The sequence below is a fragment of the Rattus norvegicus genome, chromosome 11, assembly GCF_036323735.1.
Source record: "Rattus norvegicus strain BN/NHsdMcwi chromosome 11, GRCr8, whole genome shotgun sequence".
Lineage (NCBI taxonomy): Eukaryota > Metazoa > Chordata > Mammalia > Rodentia > Muridae > Rattus > Rattus norvegicus.
This window is the reverse complement of record NC_086029.1, coordinates 98,210,777-98,236,465: the sequence shown is the minus strand read 5'-3', so window position 1 is coordinate 98,236,465 and position 25,689 is coordinate 98,210,777. Positions and strand designations below refer to the sequence as shown.

Here is a 25,689-nt window from a genome sequence, read left to right as displayed (position 1 = left end):
GGGCTAATATCCAAAATATATAAAGAACTCAAGAAATTAAGACACCAACAAACCAAATAACCCAATTAAAAAATGGGGTACAGATCTAAATAGAGAAGTCTCAATAGAAGAATCTTAAATAGCCGAGAAACACTTAAAGATCAGGGAAATGTAAATCTGATATTCCACCTTACACCATCAGAATGACCAAGATAAAAAAATCTCAAGTGACGACACATGCTGGTGAGGATGTAGAGCTAGGGGAACACTCCTCCATTGCTGCTCGGAGCAAAATCTTGTACAACCACTTTGGAAATCAATTCGGTGGTTTCTCAGAAAACTGGGAAGAGTTCTACCTGAAGACCTAGTCATCCTGCTCCTGGGTATATATGCCTAAAGGTGTTCCACCATACCACAGACAGTTGCTCAATTTTATTCATAGCAGCTTTATTTGTAATAGCCAGAAACTGGATACAACCTAATCATCCCTCAAGGAAAGAATGGATAAAGAAAATGTGGTACCTTTACAAAATGAAATATTACTCAGCTATTAAAAACAATAACAGCATGAAACTTGCAGGCAAATGGATAGAACTAGAAAGGACCATCGTGAGTGAGTTAACCCAGAAAGACAAACATGGTATGTTCTCATTTATAAGAAGCCATAAACTACAAGATAACCACACTACAATCCACAGACCAAAGAAGCTGAGTAACAAGGAGGGCACAACAGGGGTTGCTTGAACCTCACAGAGAAGAGGAAGTAGAAGAGGCATTGAGGGCAGAGGGAGGGAGGAAACTAGGGGAGCATGAAGGGTAGGAGGAGGGATGAAGTGGGAAGAGGTATAGGTATAGGGAGAAAAATGTGGCATTGGGGAGGCATCTCTGGGGTGAGCTAGAAATCTAGGCTAATGGAAACTCAGGAATTCATGAGGGTGAGCCTAGCAAGACTCCCATAGGAATATGGAATCTGAACCAGTCGTCTTCTCTAATCAGAAAAGACTTCCAGTGGAGGCACTGGGACACCAAAGCAGCCACAAAACTTGAGACCCACAATTTGTCCTTCCTACAAGATACACAGGGATAAAGATGAAATTGAGAAATCGAGGGAAAGGCCAACCATTGACGTCCAGCTTGAGACTTATGCCATGAGAGAGAGCCCACCCCTAACATTATTAATGATATTTTGTTGTACTTGGACATAGGAGGCTAGCATAACTGTTATCTGAGAGACTTCACCCAGCAACTAATGGAGACAGCTACAAAGACCCACAGTCAAACATTAATGGGAGTCTGGGGAATCCTGTGGAAGAGGTGGGAGAAGGATTGAGGCAGCCATTGAGGTCAAGGACACCACAAGAAAATGGATAGAACCAACTAATCTGGAGCCATAATGGCCCATAGAAACTGAACCATCAGACAGACAACATGCTTGGGATGGACCTAGGCCATACATAACTAATAGTTGTGCAGCTTCAGCTTCGTCCTAATAGGAGCGGGTGCTGTCTCTGACTCAGTTGCCTGCCTTTGATCCATTTCCCCTAACTACGTTCTTGCCTAGCCGCAATAGATGTGCCTAGTCTTACTGCAACTTGTATGCCAAGGCAGGTTGATATCCACGGCAGGCCTCCACAGGAAAACGGTGTGTGGTGGGGAGATGAGGAGGAGGTATTGGAGAAGAGAAGAGGGAAGGGAAGATGTGATTAGGATGTAAAACAAAAAGAGACATATAAATAAATAAATATTGAGTAAATTCCTATTGAATTATTGTTGGCTAATGCAATATGCCTTCTAAATTAAAATGTTTAGTTAGCAGATAAAATCATATTTTATTGAAAGTCAAGAGAAATAAGACAAGTTTTCAAAACTGAACCGAAACAGAAAAGGTTGCAGTTCACAGAACAGCCAGATAGCAAAGGATTCACGGTACTGTTTCCAGGCTTCAGTTTCTTAGGAAGACGCTACCTACAACAGTTACCTCAGAGATTGCTCATAATTTAGGAAACAATAAGTCTTTTCTCAGAAAGGAGACTAGGATAGGAACTGAACCATGTTAGGATAAAATATCCACAATACGGTTCAGCTCACGGTGCCAGAGTCTGAATACCTCCTCTCCCTGTCTTTAAGCCCTTACTCCTGCAGCAGATTCTGGCTTTCAAAAGTGCTTTGTAGAAGCTTGTATGCTTATCTTAGTTCAAAAAGGACTCTTTTACTGAATCCCTGAGGGTATTCAAATTTAAAAGTATTGCATTGGTTTATTTTAATTTTTTTTTTTACCTCTACTGATGAATCAAGAGCTACTGATTTGCACTGATGTTTATGTGACTTTGGGTAGCAAGTTACTATAGGAAACATAAACAATTTGAAAACATAACCAAATACACTAACAGTTTTTTATATTTAGTACGTGCCCTGGAAAATACTGCATGCTCTTGTGTTTGCTCCATTTATTTGATGTAAACCTATTTACTTGGTCCTGGAGATCAGCAATGGACAGAAAGTACCTGTTTTGGAACTTATATTCCAGTAAGGAAGTAATTAACAAGTAAAACATGAGGTACTTCTTCCCTGGTTACTAGTCTATTACTGTGAGAAAACACTACAAGCAACCTTTAAAAGAAAGCATTCAAATGCGGGGTTTGCTCAGTTCCAGAGAGCTAGTCCATAAGCACCAAGGCAGGCATGGCCAGGTAGAACCAGCTAAGGGCTTGCATCTGATCCACAAGTTGCAGGCAGAGAGGCGGGTGGGAGAGAAGGAGTGGGGTGGAGACAGGGAGGAGAGGGGAGGGAGAAAGTGGTTCAGGTATGGGCTTTTGAAATCTCAAAGCCTATCCCCCAGTGGCACATCTCCCTCAACAAGGCTGTATCTCCTACTCCTTCTCAAATAGTTTCACTAAACTATAGACCAGACATCCAAATATATGATTCTATGAGGGTTTTTGTTTTAAATCACCAGAACAAGTGATTAAAATAAGAGCTATGGAAAAAATGTTCCAAGAAACAGTGAATGTGTGTGTGTATGAGAGTGTGTGTGTGAAAGTGTGTGTGAGTGTGTGTGTGAGTGTGTGTGTGAGAGTGTGTGTACGTGAGCCCCAATGCTCACGCATGAGTGCTTGTGAAAAAGTAACATTTTTTAAAATATTTATTTATTACATAGAAGTACACTGTAGCTGTCTTCAGACACACCAGAAGAGGGCATCAGATTCCATTACAGATGGTTGTGAGCCACCATGTGGTTGCTGGGACTTGAACTCAGGACCCCTGGAAGAACAATCGGTGCTCTTAACCACTGAGCCATCTCTCCAGCCCAAAAAGTAAAATTTAAGTAAGATGAAGATCTATGATAAAGATTTGAAGAAAGTTAGAGATTCCAGAATGGACTTCTAAGGCTTGTTGAACACTTACATACAACTCTTTGTTTAGTGATCACAGCAACACTATATGTAGGTACATTTATTATTCCCATTATGGACAGGAAATTGACATATAAAAATATACAGAACACTGCTTTTGGTCCGCCACTTGGTGTTTCCAAGGCCTGCTGTTCTTTCTCATGACTCCTACCTCCAGAGCTTTCCTCATGACCTTTGACCGTGTGGTCTGTTGGGAAAGGGTGACTAGTCCTTGATTTCCTCCTCACTTCCTTGATGCTTAGGTAAAGCAGGAAGCTGTACATTGATTGTATAGTTAGGAACCCGGGGAGGAGAGAGGCTGTGTTCCCTAACCATTCCAACGAAGGTACAAACCCTAGCAACCCAAGGAAAAGACCTCACTTGATAACTAACATAGATGCTTTTCTTTTCTCCCAAGCAGCATCAGTTGTTAACCGTAAGGTCAAGGACCCTCCTGTTGAGCTTAGCTCTTGTTCTCAGAACTCAACTAAAAGCATGATAAACTCAACAAATTGCAGATTTAAGTGAGAGCCCTCTTCCATGAGTTCCCTACAAAGAGCTTGTCATAAAGAGGGCTTACTCAACATTAGAAGAGCTATTAACATATGTATTAAAAGTCATCTTTTCTCTGGGCCTCTTATTGGAGTTTCTCTGTGTGGGCATGTTCCTTAAGAAGGAAGTGGGTGGACAAGAGCGCACTGGGTACAATTTGTGTATTTGCAAGTGCAAGCAGAGGCTTTCACTGAGGGAGAACATATGTTTCTGGGGCTCCATCTGTGCAAAAAGCTCGGCATCCTGAAGTACTAAGGATAAAAAAAAAAAAAGACTTTTTGAATACTTCTATTTCATCTTTCATCGTCTGTGAACATTTGAAACAGTGTAACTGACCCTAATTAACTAGAAGTGCTACTCACAGCCCGAGAAGCTCCCAGCTGCACCTGTCCTAAGGGCAGCTCCTCCCACAATCCTTCGGGAGCCCAGTGTACGTGGGGCTTCCGAGGACGTGCTCGCCCAGGGCCTGAGCGCGCCGGCTTTGCAGGAGCCACGCCTCTGTCCCCTGCGGGCCTGGGTCCCTGAGGGGCGGGGCGGGGCGGGGCGGGGTGGGGCGAGGCGGAGCTTGCGGCGGGGCAGGGCGGGGTTTGCGGCCAGTCCCTGCGCCTCTGCGGCTCTGCGGGCAGGTCCTGGCAGTCCTTTCCTGGTCACCTTGCGGACGCCATGGCGATCCCAGGCTCACTGGGCGAGTGTGGTTACATCCGGACCGTGCTGGGCCAGCAGATCCTGGGTCACCTGGACAGCTCCAGCCTGGCCTTGCCCTCCGAGGCCAGGCTGAGGCTAGCGGGCAGCAGCGGCCGCGGCGACCCGGTGGCCCGGAGCCAGCGGATCCAGGAGCAGGTGCAGCAAACCCTGGCTCGCCGGGGCCGGAGCTCTGTAGTCGGCGGTAAGTCGAGCCCCACCCGCGGTGTTAGTCGTAGCTCTCAGCGGTGCGGACTTGTGTCCGCCCGCCCACCTGTTGCTCACCTTCCCTTTTCGGACTCGTCGTTGGTCGCTTTCGAACAGGCTTCCTCCTTAACCTTTGGTTCAGGTCTACGGTTTTCCAATGTTAATTACACAATTGTCCGTATTAATGAATTCGATCCGTCGGAGTTCTAGTCTAGATTCTAAAAGCACTTTGAAATTTTATGCAGACTTTGGTATGTGAGATTGTTCTGGAGAAAAGCGCTTTTGGCTTTTATTTAGCTGTTTTAGAGTTTAGGACTCTCCGTAAATATTTTTAGACAGAAACCAAACCCTGAAAGCCCTGCGGCTCCTCTATCCTCTAAATTGAGGTTACCTCTCCCAAGTACTTGAGGAGTACTCTGTATCTGCAGTGAGTATTTGATCTGCGACTGAACAAACTGGGCGAGTCGGCTTTGGGCCTGGGAGCAACCTCAACACCCTGCGGAGGATAAGGAGGAGGAAGGAGACTTTGGCCAGGCTGAAGGTAGCTCCGCCTGCCCACCTCACACCCACACACCAGCACCAGCACCAGCACCAACAGATGCGTGGGTGCAGAACCGTCCTCATTAAAAAAAAAAAAAAAAATCAACCCCCACCACACAGACTAGTTGACAGAAGTGTGGTCGATCAGAAAGATCATCAGAAGCTTTGGCAAAGGTGGTTACCATTAGGAATAATGCTTCTGTGCCAACGTGTGGATTCCAAGTAGCAGAGTCTGTGAGGCTGTACTCTTTAGTTTGTCTAAAGGTTAAGGCAGTTGATGTTTGCATAGTTGAAGAGTAAAGAGGTGTCTAACGATTGTAAGCTCATGTAACTGAATGCCTATAATGTCCCTCATTAGGCTGTATGGTTCGCACCTTATATTACCTTTTTAAAATGAGCTGTGAATTGGTTTTTTCTTTCTCTTTTCATATATGTAGATATAGGTATGATTTTTAAGATACACCCTCCAACTTCCTGTCTCTGCCTTCCATGTGCTAGAATTGCAGCCATGAGCCACCTGGGTTTTCTGTGTATCTAAGCTTAGAGACAAGGGAACTGAGCAAATAAATAAGCCAAGATTCCAGGTAGAAAGTAGCAGAGGTGGTATATAAAAGCCAAAATGTGGAGTTTTAAACTGATCATTAATTACGGCATTAAGTGTTTGATTACAAACACAGAATGATTACTTGGAAACCAAGCTTCCCTGTAATGAAGCTAAGGAAAACTAAGGACGTTCTAAGAGCATGGGAAGGTTTACACAGGAAAGAACGGCTTTAGTCCCTGGTGAGAAAAAAAAAAAACCCAAAAAACAAAATTTAGGGTCAGGAATGTGGCGCAGAACTCCAGGATGACTGAGCCAGTGCCTGGCTAATACTGGCTAATCCTGCCATTGCATCCTGTAGTGTAAAGAGTCTCATGCCCAGTGCTAGCCTGGAACTAAAAGCCTTCTTACTTATCCTGTAAGGGTGGCCAGCCCAGAATAACAAGCAGGCATCAACTAGTAAAGAAATGGGGCGGGGGTGGGGTCCAGTGTGGGCAGGAGGAACTGGGGAGCTTTGATAAGCAACTATTATATGGCAGATTGTCATCTCCAATCTCATGTGTCTCCATTTCATTATGTCCTTAAATGAAATTGGAAAGGTAGATGAGCTAAATAAGGTGATCCGTTTCAAATGGGAGGCATATGTCTGTCAACAGTTGTATGATGAGGGTCCAAGCCCCTCAAAATTGGTGTCTCCTCTCTACGAAATAATACAGGAGCTGTTTGGTTAATTCGACCACTGCCACTGAATGTGTTCTTTATCAAGGGGCATCACTCAGGTGCTGAATTAAACACACATTGGTAACAGGAAGTTTAAACCCAAGGAAACGCAGTCCTGAATCAAAAGCCCTAAGTACCCAGAAAACAGCAAGGGTGTCATAGAGCATTCAATGCTAAACAGAATTTTGACAATCTGGAGGAACTGTGATACTCACTCCTCACCCCAACCCCACACTCTGAAACTAGAATTGTTCAATCTCAGAAATGTGTTAGGATTGTGCACTGAAGTAAGCTGGAGATGTGTTACTGTAGAAGAGGTGAGCGTGAATAGCGTAGCCGAGTGACGTGGGAGAACAAAGGCACAGCCTTGGTGCTTCTGTTCAGCTGAACAGTTCTTCCAACTAAGGGATAAAGCTCCGAGCTATTTTTGATTACAACCGAGCTCTTCGGCAGGCTACACAGAAGTGCAGCTTAGGCGAGGGTAAAGTATCAGACCCCTACTCTGAAAGGAAGTCAGCTCCCATGTACCCTGGAGCAGTGACAGAGGTGACTCCCACCTGTTTAATCGAAGCACTTTGAAGGTGTCTGGGACTCTGGGTGACTGTATTGCTCTTTCATTTTCCTTATATCCTTGTCCTGTCTGAGGTGCAGAAACCCAGCAATGCTGAAACAGTGCTGATCTGGAAAGAGTGACCTGATGTTACTGCCCTTAGCCCCAGTTCCCTGGAGAATTCTGGATTGTTGACATACCAGAAAGGATGAGGCAGCAGACAGGCTGCTGAGAGATTTGTGGTTAATACCCTGTAAGGCTCTTTCACCCTCCCTGTCTTCCTTAAGGTGTATGTTTTCACTCTAAGTCACTCACTGACTTTGGTATCATTTTAAACTGCTGAATATTTTAAAGTCAGTTTTATCTCTTAGGTCCCAAAGGTGTGTATGTGTGTGGCTGTTGTTATAAAATATGCATGTGTTTTATCAAAATTTAAAATCTTAGAAAAGTCAGAATGAAACATTTAAAAGTGGCAAAGAAAGATAGTAAAGATGGCCAAAAAAAAAAAAAAAAAAGAAACAAAAACCCTACTCTACTGTAAAACGATGTCTTACTTTATTACATTGTCTTTCTAGTGCCTGACTAGGAAGAAATGCACAATGGGTTATATTCCAACTCACTTTACATGGTCTTTGAGGACCTACCATAAGAGCTCCAACCATGCTTGTTACTCACATGATCTCCTGATGAAGCCACTATCATCAGCACTGGAGATTAGAGTGGATTCTGGAGAGGGGACTACAGATCTATTCTGGGCTTCAAATGGTGCAGTTAACAAAAGCCATGTGTACGCTGGGGATTTAGCTCAGTGGTAGAGCGCTTACCTAGGAAGCGCAAGGCCCTGGGTTCGGTCCCCAGCTCCGGAAAAAAAAGAACCAAAAAAACAAAACAAAACAAAAGCCATGTGTAGTGACTCATGCTGTAATCCCAGCACTGAGGTGTCTGGGGCAGGAGGATGGCTGTGAGTTTAGGACGAGCCTAGTCTATAGCATAAAACCCTGTTCGTAAAACACAGGCTGTTAACAGGTGATGCTACGAAGAGAAATTATTTCATAATCGTCATCTTAGTTGCCAATAATAGACATGCCCTTTTAGAGACGTAAAATAAAAGCTTTTAATGATTTTTTAACTAGACTAGAAATTTCAATTTTAATGTAAACTAAAGTAACTGAAGATAAGATAGCACAAAGCTTTGCCCTGTTAGACTCCTATGCTAGAGGGTATTACAGAATGAGTCACTCTTGAGCCAGAGGATTAGTCAGTAGGTAGAAGGAAACAGGAGGGAGGAGTCAGTGGCAGGGCTGCAGCTCATGCTGCTCTGAAAGTGAGTGTCATTCAGACCTCAGGGTGCAGTGACTTGCACGTTATCCCATAGCACACTTTCATTCAAATTGGTAAATTTTTTTTTATGTGAGAGTTTTCTGCTTTTACAAACTTCTGGTTATACTCTGTCAAAATAAAATACCAACAAAATGAGGGCTAGAAAAGAACGAACTTCTCAAATGGGAAGAACACATCCTCTGTGGGTAAAGGGCTGTGTGGGAGAATGCTCCCTGCAGAGCCAGCGGAACTGAGAGAAACCAAAGATCCAGGCACGGTCATAGGATTTGATTAAAGCACTGTTCCTTAGAGCAGGAACTACCTTAAGGAAAAGACCTGACTGATGTCAGAGTCGCCCTGGGCTAGTGTGCTGTTGTCATGGGAACAGTAGGCCAGCTTTAGAACTGATTAGTCGAGCTATTTGTGGCTCATTGGTGCCCTCTCTTACGTATCCTTCTCTGACGTATCCTTCTCTGACGTATCCTTCTCTGACGTATCCTTCTCTGACGTATCCTTCTCTGACGTATCCTTTTGTGTATCAATTTTAAAACTTTTTTCTCATGTATTAAAATAAGACTTGCTTTATTTTATCTTCATATTGCTCAACATTGACATTGATATGGAATTTAATAAGAAATATATGACTCAAACACCTGATTTGATTAATGCGATCTACAATGAGAGGGGTTGCCTCCCGCTCAGATGATCTTCAAGATACTCAAATTATTTAATTCTGAGATAAATGTAGACTTCTATTTTGTGTATATATCCAAATGTTTTTACATACAAGCCCCATGTTCCTCTTTGGAAAGGGAACACTAAGTATCACCAACAAGACTGGATATAGATCCTGAGTTAAGATTTTTTTTTTTAATATCTTTGTGCCAAAGTAACCCCTTCCCTTCAGTTCACTAAATTAAGAATAAATCATGTATAAGGTTTCCTTTATAATAGACCAGTAGTTCTCAACCTGTGGGTTGCGACTGCCTTAGAGGCTGCATAGCAGATCATCCTACTTACCAGAGATTTACAAAATCACAGTTATGAACTAGCAATGGAATAACTTCGTGGTTGGGGGTCACCACACATGAGGAACTGTATTAAAGGGTCGCAGCATTGGGAAGGTTGTGACGGATATAAGAGAAACATTAAAAAAAACTATTGTATGTCTTTTGTATGTTGGATATGGGGCTTCAAAGTATACATTTAAATGTTTCCAGACCAGATTGGCAGCTTAGTACGTAGGCCTAAATAAAAGTATTTAAAAATACTCTGCAGCATTTAAAAACACACTGTATCATTACCACTGAAAGAAAGCACATACTTTCTGAAATATAGCTTTAACTATAATAATGTTAGCTGACCCAAGCAATAATATCCAAATTCTATAATTTTATCATTTCCAGAATTTCAAAGAAAAATCATTGCATGTTAGACTTAGTATCACATCAATTTACTGAATCTTGTAAGACTATAAGACTTTATACTTTTTAAAATTTATTTTTCTTGGATATTTACATTTCAGATGTTATCCCCTTTCTGCCCTCTCCCATATCCCCTCCAACCTCCCCCTGCCTCTATGAGGATGCTCCCACTCCCACTTACCCACTCCCGCCTCAACACCCTGGCATTACCCTACAATGGGGAAATGAGCCTTCACAGGACTAAGGGATTTTCCTCCTACTGATGCTGGGCAATGCCATCCTCTGCTACATATGCGGCTGGAGCCATGGGTCCCTTCATGTGTATTCATTGGTGGGTGGTTTAGTCCGTGGGAGCTCTGGTGGGGTCTGATTGGTTGATATTGTTGTTCTTCCTATGTCATTGCAAATGCCTTCAGCTCCTTCAGTCTTTTCTCCAACTCCTCCATTGCGGTCCCCTTGTTCAGTCCAATGGTTAGCTGCAGCCACCTTCATCTGTATCGGTAGGGCTCTTAAAGAGCTTCCTAGGAGACACCCATATCTGGCTCTTGTCAGCAAGCACTTCTTGGCATCAGCAGTAGTGACTGGATTTGGTGGCTGCATATGAGATGGATCCCTAGGAGGGGCAGTCTCTGGATGGCCTCTTCTTCAGTTCCTGCTCCACTCTTTGTACCTGTATTTCCTCCCTTGAGTATTTTGTTTTCCCTTCTAAGAAAAATGAAGCCTCCATATTTGGTCTTCCTTCTTCTTGGGCTTCATATGATCTGTGATTTTTTTTTCTTAGGTTTCCAACCTTCTGAACTAATATCCACTTATCACTGAATGCATACCATGTGTGTTCTTTTGTGACTGGGTTACCTCACTCAGGATATTTTCTAGTTCTATCCATTTACCTAAAAATTTCATGAAGTCATTGTTTTTAATAGCTGAGTAGTATTCCAGTGTGTAGATGTACCACATTTTCTGTATCAATTCCTCAGCTGAAGGGCAACTGGGTTCTTTCCAGCTTCTGGCTATTATAAATAAGGCTCCTATGAACACAGTGGAGCATGTGTCCTTGTTATATGTTGGAGCATCTTTTGGGGATATGCCCAAGAAAGGTATAGCTGGGTCCTCAGGTAGTGCAATGTCCAATTTTCTGAGGAACCTCCAGACTGATTTCCAGAGTGGTTGTACCAGTCTGCAATCCCACCAACAATGGAGGAGTGTTCCTCTTTCTCCACATCCTCGCCAGCATCTGCTGTCGCCAGAGTTTTTGATCTTAGCCATTCTGACTGGTGTGAAGTGGAATCTTAGGATTGTTTTGATTTGCATTTCCTTGATGACTAAGGATGTTGAACATTTCTGTAGATATTTCTCAGCCATTCAGTATTCCTTAGTTGAGAATTCTTTGTTTAGCTCTGTACCCCATTTTTCAATAGGATTATTTAACTCTCTGGCATCTAACTTCTTGAGTTCTTTGTATCTATTAGATATTAGCCCTCTATCAGATGTAGGATTGGTAAAGATATTTCCCCAGGTTGTTGGTTGCTGTTTTGTCCTATTGACAGTGTCCTTTGTCTTACAGAAGCTTTGCAATTTTATGAGGTCCCATTGTCCATTCTTGATCTTAGAGCATAGGCCATTGGTGTTCTGTTAAGGAAATTTTCCCCAGTGCCCACGTGTTCTTAGCTCTTTCCCACTTTTTCTTCTGTTAGTTTGAGTGTATCTGGTTTGATGTGGAGGTCCTTGATCCCTTCAGACTTAAGCTTTGTACAGGGTGATAAGAATAGCTCGATTTGCATTCTTCTACATGCCGACCTCCAGTTGAACCAGCACCATTTGTTGAAATGCTTTCTTTTTTCCACTGGATGGTTTTAGTTCCTTTGTCAAAGATCAAGTGACCATAGGTGTGAGGGTTCATTTCTGGGTCTTCAATTCTGTTCCACTGATCTACCTGCTTGTCCCCTTACCAATACCATGCAGTTTTTATCATGATTTCTGTAATAGAGCTGTTTTATGCTCTGGGTGTTTTTCATGCAAGAGAGTCCTGCACCACGTGCATGCAGTGCCCACAGAGGCCAAAAGGGGGCATCAGATTCTTTGAGAAACTTGTGAACTACCCTGTGGATATTGGTAATCAGACTTGGGTTTTCTGAAAGAACAGCTCTTCTTGCCCATAAAGCCATTTCTCCAGTCTCAGATTGCCGATTTGTCGTCGTCGTCGTTGTTGTTGTTGTTGTTGTTGTGGTTGTTTTGCTTTGTTTTTTGCTTTATAAATTGAAGGATAGAAACAAATGAACATTTTTCTTGATAGATAAAACACATTCATTATAGAGTAACAAAAGACCAAAGGTATACGTACAAGTCATACAGATAAGAAATCAACAAGTACATATTATCCAAATATAGACTCAGCCTCGACAAAAATATCAGTTTTCCTGATTCCTCAGTGAGAGTTCTCTACATTTTGTAGAAAGCAGTTTCCCTTCTTCACCATGTACCCAGAAACACAGAGTAGGGTTGATGTTTGATTACCTGCCATCCATCTAAGACCAGGACATACACGCCTCCTGACCTCCTGGCAACCTAGGAGATTGCGCTGACCTAATCTGTGTGGGGAGGCTATTTTGGATGTCTGAGTGACACGACTGCAGAACATTAACTTGCCAGGTTGCTGCAGGACTGTCTGAGAAGTGTAGTATGAGATACGATTCTTTGTGTACAGGAGGAAAAGTCCACTTTGTGATAAGAACCTCTTGCTGCCCTGATCTGCCCTTCTCTGTTTTCCATGCAGTAAAGTGAAGATTCTAAAATCCCTCTCTTTTTTTCCTGCAATGCCTTTGAGTTTCGGCCACAGGAGTAGAATCTGTTTTCCTCCTGGCATTCCAAGTTCTCTTTGATGTGATGCCTGCAAATTGTCACCACCACGTCCTCAGCAAACACACACAGTTTATCTTCTTATTCCCAGGCCTCTGGAACCCTCCCCACCTTTCTCTCTGCCTGGCTAACAGTTCAGTTGTGTCACTCTGTAGGTGGCCTTCCCCCATTCCTCTCTTCTTGCACATACTGGAGATGGGGATTTTAAGTGCTAGTTAAAGAATCTGGTAATTGTAAATCTTAAAAGGTTTCAGCATGAAAGAAACATAAAAATGCGAACTTCCTGTTTGGCTTATAAGGAATATTTAAAGAAAAAAAGAGCAGTTCTGCTCAGTAAAGTGAGAAGGTCAGCCCCAGCCAATGAAAAGCTGAGAAATATAATGGGTTGAGATTCCTCATTTTAAAAAACCATATTGAAGAATTGTAATTGTTTTTGATCTGAACGTTTCAGTGGACTCTGGCTTGGCATTTCACACAGGATGGCCTCTAGCCCGGAAGGTGGAGGAGATGATGTCCTTGCATCCTGAGCAGCGGGGACTTTTGGGACACAGCACAGGAATGCAGCCAGCTCAGCAAAGGAAAAAAAAAAAAAAAAAAAACAGAACAACAACAAAAAAAAAAACCTGTAGTTTTTGTTTTCAGCTTTTTGTGATAGCTGGCCAGGAACTCAGTCTGTGTAGACAGGTTGGCCTCAAACTTACATATCTGCCTGTCTTTGCATCGACCTCAGAAATGCTTGGATTACTGGCATGCCACCATGCCCAGCTCTCTTGTCTCTCTTTCCTAAGGGCAGGAGCAGCTCAGTAACAACTGCTTCCGTCTTCAAACTAATATCCGGACCATGCTTAGTTTTCTCTTGTGAGGTGAGGTTTTCTCGATGAGGTGAGCCAGGATGAGCTGTAAATTCTGGACTCTAGTCATCCTCCCAGTTCAATCTACAGACACAGGCCATCACACCCAGTCCCACATCATCTCTCTGGAGTCTTCAGAAAAATACAGCCACAATAGTCAGTCAGGCAGCTAAGATTCCAAGTGAATCTTCATAGTCATAGTTCCAAAAAGCACCACGAAGCTACTTCAGGTGGTGGGGGTGGCAGATAGAAATGGTGTTGACATCGGACAGCAGTCAGATAACTTATTGCTGATATTAGACCATTGCTTGAAGGTAAAATGAATATACTGTGGTTTTTATTGGGCTGTTGCTTTAAGGCAGTCTGACATTGTTTGGTCTAAGTTGAAGTCATTAGTTCAAATGTTCCTCCTACTTCATCCTCCCTAGTAGCTTATTCACCATACTCATCTTTAAATTATTTCAGAAAACAAAAGCAAAACAAACAGTAAATCTCATGTGGTTGTTTAATTAGGATAACCGCCACGTGTTCATGTTTGAATGCTTAGTTCCTAGTTTGGAAGTGTTTGGGGGAAGGATTAGGAGGTGTGGCCTGTTGGAGGAGGTGTGTCATTAGAGGTGGGCTCTAAGAAGTCAGACTCCCATACTAGGCCAGCCTCTCCTTTCTCTCTGCTTCTATCGTATGAATAAGATGTAAGTCTCAGCTGTTGCTCTAGTGCCATGCCTGTCACCATGCTTCTCGCCATAATGATCGTGGACTCACCCTCTGACACTGTAAGAAAGCCTCCAGTTGGTCTTTTTTTCTATAAGCTGTCTTGGACTTGGCGTCTGTCTCATCACCAATAGTAAAGTTAATAGTAAGTAAAACATCTAGTTTCTTATTCATCAGCTAATTAATACTTATTTGCCTGTACAGACTCTATAGGAAGTTTCTGTTTCGTTGGGAATAGGAGGAATATGGGCTTTCTTCATTTCACCTCCCGTAGGCCCTTCAGGCTCAAAGCTGTTTGTGTTATCCTATGTCTATACCGCTAGTCTCCAGTCCTAAGCCAGTATAACCTTTACACCTGCCTCCTAGTTGTCTGCTCTGTGGACTGGACCAGGGAGTGAGGGGGAATAGCTAGCCTAGGCAGGAGCCATGCCCTTGAGAGTACCCTTAAGACCTCTCCTAAATTGAAGAAATTCCTTTCCCGGGCTGGAGAGGTGGCTCAGCGGTTAAGAGCACTGACTGCTCTTCCAGAGGTCCTGAGTTCAAATCCCAGCAACCACATGGTGGCTCACAACCATCTGTAATGGGATCTGATGCCCTCCTCTGGTGTGTCTGCAGACAGCTACAGTGTACTCATATATAATAAATAAATAAATCTTTAAAAAAAAAAAAAAGAAATTCCTTTCCCTCATTCAGTGGTAAAGGCACTGAAGACACAGCATCCTGAGAAGTTCCCTTAATCATTTGGGGACCGTGATACAAGGCACACTAGCATTTGTGGCTTGAATGCAAAACAGAAATTTTGACATAGCAGATGTGAAATAAAGTTAAGATTTTATTTTTAAAAATAATATTTAATATTAGCCCGAGAATTAAGGCTGAGAGAGAAAGCAAGGTGCTCACATGGAGGTAACATGCCTAAGAGCATAGAGCTGGGAAGTGAGACACACCCAGGTGTGGGTACAGGCCCCTCAAGGGAAAGTCATGGCTGTTTTAGCATTAGCCACCTGTGCCATTCTAGGGGTTCTGTGGAGGCAGAATCTCACAAAGTTGTAGAGAAGGCCTCCCCTTTTACAACTAACTGACATAAATGTCTCCAGAGATAGGATTATGATCTGATAATGTAAAACCAAAAGCCAGCAGGGCTGCACATGGCATTTAATATATGTCTTTTGCCTGCCAGTGGAGTTTCTGCTGAGATTCCCAGGAACTGTAGGACGATGGCTGGGAAGTCTTTCATTGAGTTACTAATTGCACTGGGTTCTTCCTTCTTCAATGGCAGGCAAGCGGCTTCAATGAATTCCTGAATTCCTCTCCTTTTCCAGGCCTCAAAATTTCAGTGTCTTGAAAGCGACAGGTACAAGCCTGCAGGTGCCTCTCCTCAGGAACCAGACAAAAGTGCTTGATTGGCATCAGGAAATAGGGACACATGTATAAATATAATCCAAATGGATTCAAACTGTTCAGCTATTCTGGGATCAACAATCTTCTTTCTCCCTCCAAGTAATTTGTGAATGATTATTAGTCTTTTGAAATGTAAACATTTAAACCCTCTGTTGGAAAAGGTTCCATCATATTGAGAGGGACTGATTCTGTTGCTCTCAGCATCTCTCTTGAGGCTCTCAGGATAGTTGAATGTCTTTCTTCCTCACTTGTGCAAAAGAAACGCGCTACAGGACAAAAGTAAAAAATAGGAAAAGACATTACCTAGGCTTTAGAAGTCTTTTTTCTCCCCCATTTAAGAGGTTACAAAACAAATGCCAAGAGAAAGCTAAAGAGGCAGGAGAGGGAGGACTAGTACTGTCTTCCACCCCACATTCCTCAGAGATTAGTAAGTCAAGTGTATGAGACATGCATCACTGAACACAAGGCCTGGCTTTCCCCAAGTGTTTGTGGGATAGTCAGAGTGTCCTGATTTCACAGGCACAGTCATCGTAAAAGAGAAGTTAATTTCCCAGCTACCAATTCACAATGCCAACACCTTGTCCTAGCTTTAGATTGCTCCGAGGTTTCTGTGACTACACAGTCCCCCACCTTGTTTACAGGAGCTCCCTTATCTGGTAGCATTTGAATGTTTTCATTGCCTTTGACTTCTGAAGAGCAGAAAATTCCAGAGCTCCTACCCTGGGAGCACAGTTTACCTCTGACCTGAGAAACGAAACTTCCTGGGACAGAACCAAGCTGGTGCCCCCCACCACTGGTCAGCCCAGCAGCAGGCTGCAGCACTGGATTTTCCTAAAGCCTCTTGCCCATGTTGGGTTTATACTTTTCCATTGTTTCTTGTTTTGTCTTGTTTTCTGTTTGGTTGGTTTTTGTAACTTGCTTGATTTCATTCAGGCTGTCCGCAACTCAGAAAGAGAGGTTTCAGGATTACTGACATACACCTTCTGGGACTTGGAAACACCCAGTGAGGCTTTGATAACCTCTGATCATTTGTGTTTTCCAAATGACAGCTTTCAACTAGCGTTTTAAAACACTTAGATACAAACTTAAATGCTCGTCATGGATCTGATAATTGTTGATTGGTACATTTGTATTCTAAATTACCTTAATGTTTTCTTAATTTCAGGGAACCTTCACCGAACCAGCAGTGTTCCTGAGTATGTCTACAAGCTGCACTTGGTTGAGAATGACTTTGTTGGAAGGCAGTCACCTGCCGCTAGGGACTATGACATGCTTAAGGTGGGACGTCAGAGAACATAACCTGTGACCAGATTATCAGGAAAACAATTTCAGACTTTCGGGGGAGGGAGTGATCTGTCTCAAGTGGTCTCCTTTCCCAGTTTTTGAGAAAATTTATGAAAACATGGAAAACTGGGACTTTAAAATTTAAAAGTTTGAACAATGTTAAATTCTAGTACAAATAAATATTATTCAGGCAAACCCAAAGGTACTGATTTCCATTTTATTAAAAGAAATGGACATGTTAGATTGTAATCCCAAAGTCAGACATTATGTTTCATTTAAGTTTTATTTCTCTCATACAGGCTGGAGTGACTGCCACTTACGGAAGTCGTTGGGGGAGAGGAACAGCACAGTATAGTTCGCAGAAGTCAGTAGAGGAGAGATCCTGGAGGCAGCCCCTGAGGAGACTTGAGATTTCCCCAGATAGCAGCCCGGAGAGAGCCCACTATGGGCACAGCGAATACCAATATGCCTGGCGGAGCCATGTGGTGCCTGGTGGGCGCCTTACCCTTCCACGCTATGCTCGCTCAGAGATCCTGGGCCTGCGCCAGACTGGCACAGCCCGAAGGGCACCTGGGTGCGGGTCAGTCAGCGATGCTGTCTTTGACAATGGCCCGCTTAACCCCACCATACCCACCCACCCTCCTGGCACCAGCCACAGCGCAGGCAGCCTGCTGGAGGAGACCACTGTGCGTGTGAGCCAGGCTCGATTTCAGGGCCTGCAGAGCAGAGCCGGCCGCTCCTCCTGGCCCCGGAGCTCAGTCCACAGTACCTTGCGGGAGTCAGGAAGAATGCTGCCCACCGCAGGCCAGGCTGCGGTGGGCAGCGGGGATGCGCATCGGGACAGGAGCGCCTTCGCTGACTCCCAGCTCGGGTGAGCCTCTAAACTGCCTCACAGTTTTATATTGTGTTTATGCATTGACTTACCTTTTGACCCAGTCTTCTAGTTTATTCTCAGCACCCTAACAGTGAGGCAGGTTCACAAGACATTAAAAATGTTTTCTGAGGTGCTGGAGAGATGGCTCAGCGGTTAAGAGCAAAGACTGCTCTTCCAGAGGTACTGAGTTCAATTCCCAGCAACCACAAGGTGGCTCACAACAATCTGTAATGAGATCTGATACCCTCTTCTGGTGTCTCTGAAGATAGCTACAGTGTACTCATATAAGTAAAATAAAATAAATTTATAATAAATAGGTAAGAAGGTTAAAAAAAAAGTCCCCTGAGAAAAGAATGAAGGAGTGAAAAAAGACGGAGAGGAAATAACAACTTTTTGCTATCTGTACGTTTTTGTTACTTAAATTCTACAATCACTAGCCATAGTTGTATCAGAATATTGTTTTAATGGACAGTGTAATTTTAATAGAATGTTTAATTCTATTTCAAAGAATCACCTCTTCTGGAGATTCTCAAATTTTGGAGACTGGATGTTAACTTTTCTTTCTGAAGGGAGAGGTTTGTTTCCTCTGGGAAAGAGGCAAATAGGTCTTCCCCTAACAAGAAAAAAAACAAAGGCAGTTGCCTTCCTGCTGGTGTCTTGTACAACTCAGAGTCTTGGCTGCTGCCAGAAACTTTGGCCACAGGCCTGCACACCGCATCCTCTGCCCTTACTCTGCTGTTTCACATTTCCCTTTGGCCAGACCCTGTTTCCAGACTATCTTTTTATGCCCTCCAAATATATTTTCATATGTGTGGCTCTTTCCAATGGAATATCTAAATGCAACTGTAAACTTACATTGTGATACAAAGTACTAAACTGTGGGTTTATTTTCCAGAAGATTGGAAATGTTTCAGTCAGGCAGTGGCTGATGCAGTTGGAAACAGTCTGGAGGGTAGAGGAGACACTTAGCACTTGCCCAAAACAGACTAACAAGAAATTTTTTGTTTTGTTTTGTTTTGTTTTTTATTACCAAGTAAGTGGCTGGAGAGATGGCTCAACTCTTAAGTGCACTGGCTGCTCTTCCAGAGGACCCAGGTTCACTTCCCAGAACCCAGGTGGCAGCTTGCTATTGTCCAGTTCCAGGGGTTTCGACACCTTCACACAGATATACATGCAGGCAAAACACCAGTGTACATAAAATCAAAATAAATAATAAAAGAAATCAAGTGAAACACCATACTCTACATGGATTTTTTATAAATGAAATTTCTATACCTCTTAGAGTTGAATAATTCAACAAATGAATCTTAGATGTCTCCAGAGTGCCCTGTACTTCTATAAAGCCCCATAGAGAAAAAAAAACTTGGATTGAGGCTCTGAGAGAGGGGCAGAGAAAATAAGCAGGGTGTGTTGTAAGCAACAGCTCTGTGTGGAATAGTTAGAGAGTAGAGATCGGTGCACTCTGGGATCAGGTAAGGAGACTAAGGAGAATGGACCGTCAGCAAATCATCAGGCAACTGGCCATCTATAGCAGGTTGGAGCACACAACAGATCACACTGACTGTCCTGCACATTATGTTTACTCTCATTATTATTTTAACAGTAAGAAATCAAATATCCTTGTTTTTCAACATATAAAGGACAAGTCTTTACAAAGGAATGCAAGCCCCAGAGCACCCAATGTTTATATGGCGTTTGAACCAGGGAATTGTAACTGTGTATATGTAGCCATTTGAATCAGGGAATTGTAACTGTGTATATGTAGCCATTGAACCAGGGAATGGTAACTGTGTATATGTAGCCATTGAACCAGGGAATGGTCACTGTGTATATGTAGCCATTGAACCAGGGAATGGTAACTGTGTATATGTAGCCATTGAACCAGGGAATTGTAACTGTGTATATGTAGCAAGAGGAAGATCCTTGGAGTAGGTGCGGTAGGCATAGAACAGCAACCACGAGCTGTGTCTCAGAAAGCTAACAGAAGGTAAGTGTTAGTGTCTCTTTCAGCCTGATCATCTCATGTGCAAGGAAGGTATCTTTCTTCTGGGAGTTTTGTGGCCTACTTTAAGTAGCAGGGGAGGTCCAAGACTGCTTTCCTAGCTGCAGTTTCCAAGTTCCTTTCAGTCTCACATAGTCAGTAGTGGAAACTGCATATTATGAGGTGATATATTCTGAAACCTCAAAGAGGTTTTTTTTTGTTTTTCTTATTTTGGACTTCGTAATTTTCCTGTTGGAAAAAAACTTGCAGTTATACTTCTGTCTCGTATTCTTAATTAATAATTTTTGAAGAATAATCAATTGCCTTTTTATAGTGAAATGCGGACCACACTGTTATTCTGGTTATCACTAATTTTATTCACATTGAGCAGGTCATGCACACATCAGTTAGCACCACTGAGGAGGTAACATCTTCCTATCTCTTACACATGTCTGCTTTCAGTTGGATCTTTCTATAGTCACTTCCCAGTTGAAGACTTGCTTTACTGTCTCAGCTTAGACTCCTGCAATACTCTGAAGTGTCTGTCTGTCTCTAAGCTTTCCACTAACAGGAGTGAGTCATATCCACATCAGCATTCTTTCCATACCTTGGACAGTTGGGCAATTTTTATGTCTTTCTACAACACTTACGGAGCCTGACAGCTTCAGAGACGTAACCATATGCTATATCAGGAGATAAAGACTGGGCAAACTAGCACAAATATAAGTCAGGCATTTCACACACAGAAAATTACTAGGATTTTTTTTGGAGGGAGGAGTCATTCCTTTTATAAAGGCTCTTATTCTGATCAGTAGCATTTTGTGCTCTTCCTGTTTTATTTGTTATTTACATTTATTAAGTTTCTTATTTTGTATGTGTGCATATGTGTGTGGTGTATTTATGTATGTGTGTACTGTGTATATGTATTGTGTAGTGTGTATGTGTGGTGTGTATGTATGTTGTATATGTGTGCGTGTGTTTGCATGTTGTATGTGTATAGTGTCACTGTGTATGTGGTGTATGTATGAATATGCATGTGTATATGTATGTGGCATGTGTGTGTGGTGTGTGTGCATATATGTGTATATGTGATGTGAATGTATGTGCATAGTGTCAGTGTGTCTTTGTATTTGTGAGTTTGTATATATGTGGTAGATGTATGTGTATGTGTTGTATATATGTGCAGATATGTGTGTCTGTGTAGTATGTCTGTGTTTGTATGATATGTGTATGTGTGGTATGTATGTGTGTATGTATTGCTATGGAAACCATGGAAACACACTACTACCAAGCTCTCACCTCAGCTGATTTACACTAAGAATTATAACTAAAATTGTTGAAGAGGCTCAGTTTTTGAGTTCCTAGTTTAGAAGACAGGAACCTGGGAGCAACTGTTCTTTCTGATCTCTCACTTATCTCCCCAACCCCATCTATCAAGTCATATTTCTGTGGGCCTCAAGAAGTGCTATCTTGTAGCCCACACTGGCCTTGAACTCAGTATACAATCAAGGATGGCCTTGAACTTCTGATCCTAAGTACTGGGATTATAGGTTTGTGCCACCACCCTGGTACTGGGGTTTGAACATAGAGCCGAACATTGTACATGTCAGCATGTCAGGCTGATCCCTAGCTCTGTCCTGCCATCTCTTTTTAACCAATTACAATTGTCTCCTGAATTATATTTTTCAAATATGGGAACATTATATAGTTCTTAGTATAGAGGACACCAGTGTTCTGCTTTTCTTTAAATACTTTTATATTCATGAAGTGCCTTTCAGCACAACATAAATAGTAGCCAAAACTCCCTGTTTCAAGATGGCATGTTCTGAAATTCTGTGTTGCAAATGTATTACAACAAAACATTACATTGTTTCTTATGTCCATACCTGCTGTAGGCTTACCACCACACAGGGACAACAGTCACAGTGCTGCCCACATTCACTTCTCACTTGTTCATATAATAATTGGTGAAGAGAGACTATTCACACTGAGCATATGTTAGAAAACAATCTCACAAGGTGTCTGGGTGTTTTTATTACTTGGAATGAATTAGATGTAACCATGTCTATATTAGACTATCTAACCCAGTCACCTCCCAGCAGAAATTGAAAAGGAAAGTGTTGCTCTGTGAATTAGTTGGGGTTATATTTTACAGGCAGTGACCTCTATAAAGGGGACTCTCTGTATTCAACTACTGAAGGGCAAGCTGCCTGCTAAGCACCAGGCAAACTTTGTTACCATGGCTGAGCGAAGGGTAGTAGAGAGTAGACTGGGGTTGAAGTTTTAGGGAAAGGAATTTCTAGGAAGATGATTAGACAGTGCTTTTTGCCTGACACATCTGTCATACCAGCATGACTTATTTTACCAAAACAAAACTGAGTTTTTCTGGCTGCTGTTGTATTTTCAAGTAAAATAGCAGATTCTGAGCAACTGAGAAAAATCTAATGGTTATTTTGTTTTTGTTTTTAGGGAGATGTTTCTACTGTAGCTGTGAAATTCCCAGAGTAATTAAAATAATTTTTAATTTCTATGAACAAATTTTAATTAAATTATGTTTAAATGGCTATATTGGTGAAGGTGTTGGGTAATTATTTTTTGTATAATTACAATACTGTACCTTTTTATCTTAAAGAGTTGCATTTCTCTTTTTAGTACACATTGTTACTCTCTTCTACTACATCATCAGAAACCAGTTTCAGGAGAACTGGAGATACTCTGCCGTCAGCCTGATACCTTCAGATTTCCAGGGCTGACGTTTCTTAGGCTAAAAAAGAATCTAGAGTGCAGATGTTATAGGTGCTTCCTAATCCTAGCTAGGTCACTTCTGGGCAATCAAGAGTGCATGGTTTGCATTTTCACCATGTCATCTGTGACTGTTTGTCTAGGAATGCAGACTTAGAGATGACCTTGGAGCGAGCTGTGAATATGCTGGATGCAGACCATGTACCACTGTCCAAGATCTCTGCTGCGGCTACCTTCATACAGCATGAGAGCTTCCAAAAATCTGAAGCACGGAAAAGGGTGAGTATCTTCTAAGCCCATGTTAAATCCAGCAAAATGTCAGTGGTATGTTGACCTTGCACACCAAAACCAGTCCTTAATGTAAATGTAAAATCCTTCACTGAAGGCCGAAACAGTGCCTCCTTGTATACACAAAGCCCAACACTGCACAAACGAGAGTTGGGGACACAGGCCTGTAATCCTAGCACTTGCTGTAAAAGCAAGTGGATTAGAAATTCAAGTTCATTCTTGCCTACACTGTGGATTTAAGGAGAGCTTGAGCTGCACTGACCTATGGGTATAATAGAATGTCATTAGGTCTCATTTTATTGCTACATTTCTTTAGCAGAACAGTGATATTTTTTTGCACTAGGTCCCTGGCCTATGTAGTCTCAGGTTTTGTATGGGTTGTAGGTTCCATCTCATGGAGTGGGCCTTAAATCAAATAAAAATCTTGGTTTGTTACTTCTATAAGCTTTGTGCTACTATTGTACCAGTGTATATTGTAAATCTTGGGAGCTGGGTTGGTGTTTCCCTTTCTCCCCTGGTAGTGTGTACAGTACCCTCCAGTATAGTAAATACTAATCCTTAGGGGCGAAGGCTCTAGGTAGGCAATCAGCTAGACTTATCTGTGTTTAATGAGTTATATAGGTTGTCTTGAGCAATAGGGCCTTTCCGTTCATTTGTGGGGGGCAACAAATAACCTGAGTCGTTTGAGGAGTCCCATGGAATCCCTCTGTCCAACAACGTTGTGCTGGCTACTTTTATGTAAAATCATTGAGAGCAGGGAACTTCAATTGACAAAGTGTCTTTACATGACCAGGTTGTAGGCAAGCCTGTAAGTCATTTTTTTTTTAACTAGTGATTGATGGGGGAACAATCCACCCCAATGTGGCTGGTACAATCCTTGAGCTGGCAGTCTTGGGTTCTATAAGAAAGGCTGAGCAAGCCATGCAGAGCAAATCAGTAAGCAGCACCCCTCCATGGTCTCTGCATCAGCTTCTATCTCCAGGTTCCTGCCCTGCTTGATTTCCTGCTCTCACAGCTTTTGATAATGAACTGTGCCGTGAAACTGTGAGTGAAATCAACCCTTTCCTTCCCAACTTGCTTTTGCTCATGGGGTCTCATCACAGCAATAGTAACCCTAACTAAGATAAGTACAATTATATGTAACCCATTCCTGGCACTGGGTGCTTCATGTGGTGATGAGAGATGTCCGGTTAGAGCTCCATTCCACTTGCCTATTATTTAGCAATGTTATTTAGACCAACTTTATCTATGTGTTTATTTTAGGAAACTTCTATTGTATTGGGTTTCTATGTGATCCCTCAAATGGGGTAGTTTTAGCTATTCTTCCCCATGTTCCCTCACTCCTCCTCTTCTTCTCTACTGTTCCCAATTTGTTCCTCCTGTTCTAGTACCACCACTACCACTCCCATCTGTCCATCCATCTGTCCATCCATCCATCCCATATCTATCCTAATTCCCCTAGAGAGATGCATTCCTCCCCCTTAGTCTCTTACTCTATATCTAACCTCTGTACTTATAGGGATTATAGCCTTTTTAGCAAAGAATTAACAGCAACACCCACATATAAGTGAATATATACCATATTTGTCTTTCTGAGCCTGGGTTACCTCACTTAGGATGCCTTTTTATTTTTTAGCTCCAGACACGTATCTGCAAATTTCAGGTGTCATTTTTAAAATAAATGAGTAATATTTCATAATGTAACTATACTAAATTTTTATAAAGTCCATAGACATGTGGGTGATTTCTAATTTCTAGTTATTATGAACCCAGCAACAATGAACATGGTTGAGCAAATGTTTCTGTGTCAAGATGACACATCCTTTGGGTATATACCCAAGAGTGATATCACTGGATCTTGAGGGACATGTTTTCCCACCTTTCTGAGGAATTGACATTGATTTCCATAGTGGCTCTGGACAAGTGTGGACACACACACTCACACACCCCGCCCTCCCAGCCAGTACTGTGTGTTCCTTTACTCCATAGCCTCACCAGTATGATCATAGTCGTCCTGAGAGGAGTAAGATGAAATTTCAACAATGCTTTGGTTCTGGTTTTCTTGGTGACTAAGGGTGTCACCATTTCTTCAAATGCTTCCCGGCCATTTGAGTTTCTTCTTCTGAGAATTTTCTCTTTAGATCTGTGCCCCAATTTTAATTAGTTTATTTGTTTTCTTCATAACCATTTTCTAAAGTTCTAGGTATTTTGGGTATTAGCCCTCTAGTGGATGTGTAGTTAGTACAAATCTTTCCGCATTCTGTGCCCTGCTGTTTATCTGAATGATAGTGTGCTTTGCTTTGCAGAAGCTTTTCAGTTTCACCAGTTTCTATTTGTTAATTCTTGTTCTCAGTGCCTGTGCCAATGGTGTTCTATTCAGAAAGTTTTCCTGTACCAATTCACTCAAGATTATTCTTCAGTTTCTCTTCTACCAGGTTCTATCTGGTCTTACATTGAGGCCTTTGATCCATTTGGAGTTCAGTTTTGTGTGCTGTGATAAGTATTGCTCTATTTGGGTTCTTCTATATGTAGTCATCCGGTTTGACCAGGCCTAGTTTTTGAAAGTGCTATATTTTTTCCACAGTGTATTTCTGACTTCTTTATCAAAAATAGGGTGTCCATAGGAGTATGAACTTATTTCTGGGTCTTCAATTCAATTGAAGCCATCAATGTGTCTGTTTCTTTGCCAATTCGAGGTTGGTCTTGTATTCTGTAGATGCCTTTCTTTGTAGTACAATTTTGGACTAAGGATGGGGAGACCTCCAGCAGTTCTTTCATTAGTCAGGATGGTTTTA

At 42.3% G+C, this 25,689-nt stretch overlaps 1 protein-coding gene across 1 annotated transcript in view; it reads left to right on the top strand.

Moving 5' to 3' along the window:
- Positions 1-4,549: 4,549 nt before the first annotated feature.
- Pkp2 (plakophilin 2) overlaps positions 4,550-25,689 on the top strand; it is a 65,943-nt gene continuing 44,803 nt past the window's right edge. Inside the window, exons 1-4 of the mRNA NM_001100499.1 lie at positions 4,550-4,809; positions 16,891-17,003; positions 17,309-17,880; positions 22,750-22,885. Of these exons, the coding sequence (NP_001093969.1) occupies positions 4,587-4,809; positions 16,891-17,003; positions 17,309-17,880; positions 22,750-22,885 (1,044 nt within the window). The 5' untranslated portion in view covers positions 4,550-4,586. The remainder of the gene's footprint in view (positions 4,810-16,890; positions 17,004-17,308; positions 17,881-22,749; positions 22,886-25,689) is intronic.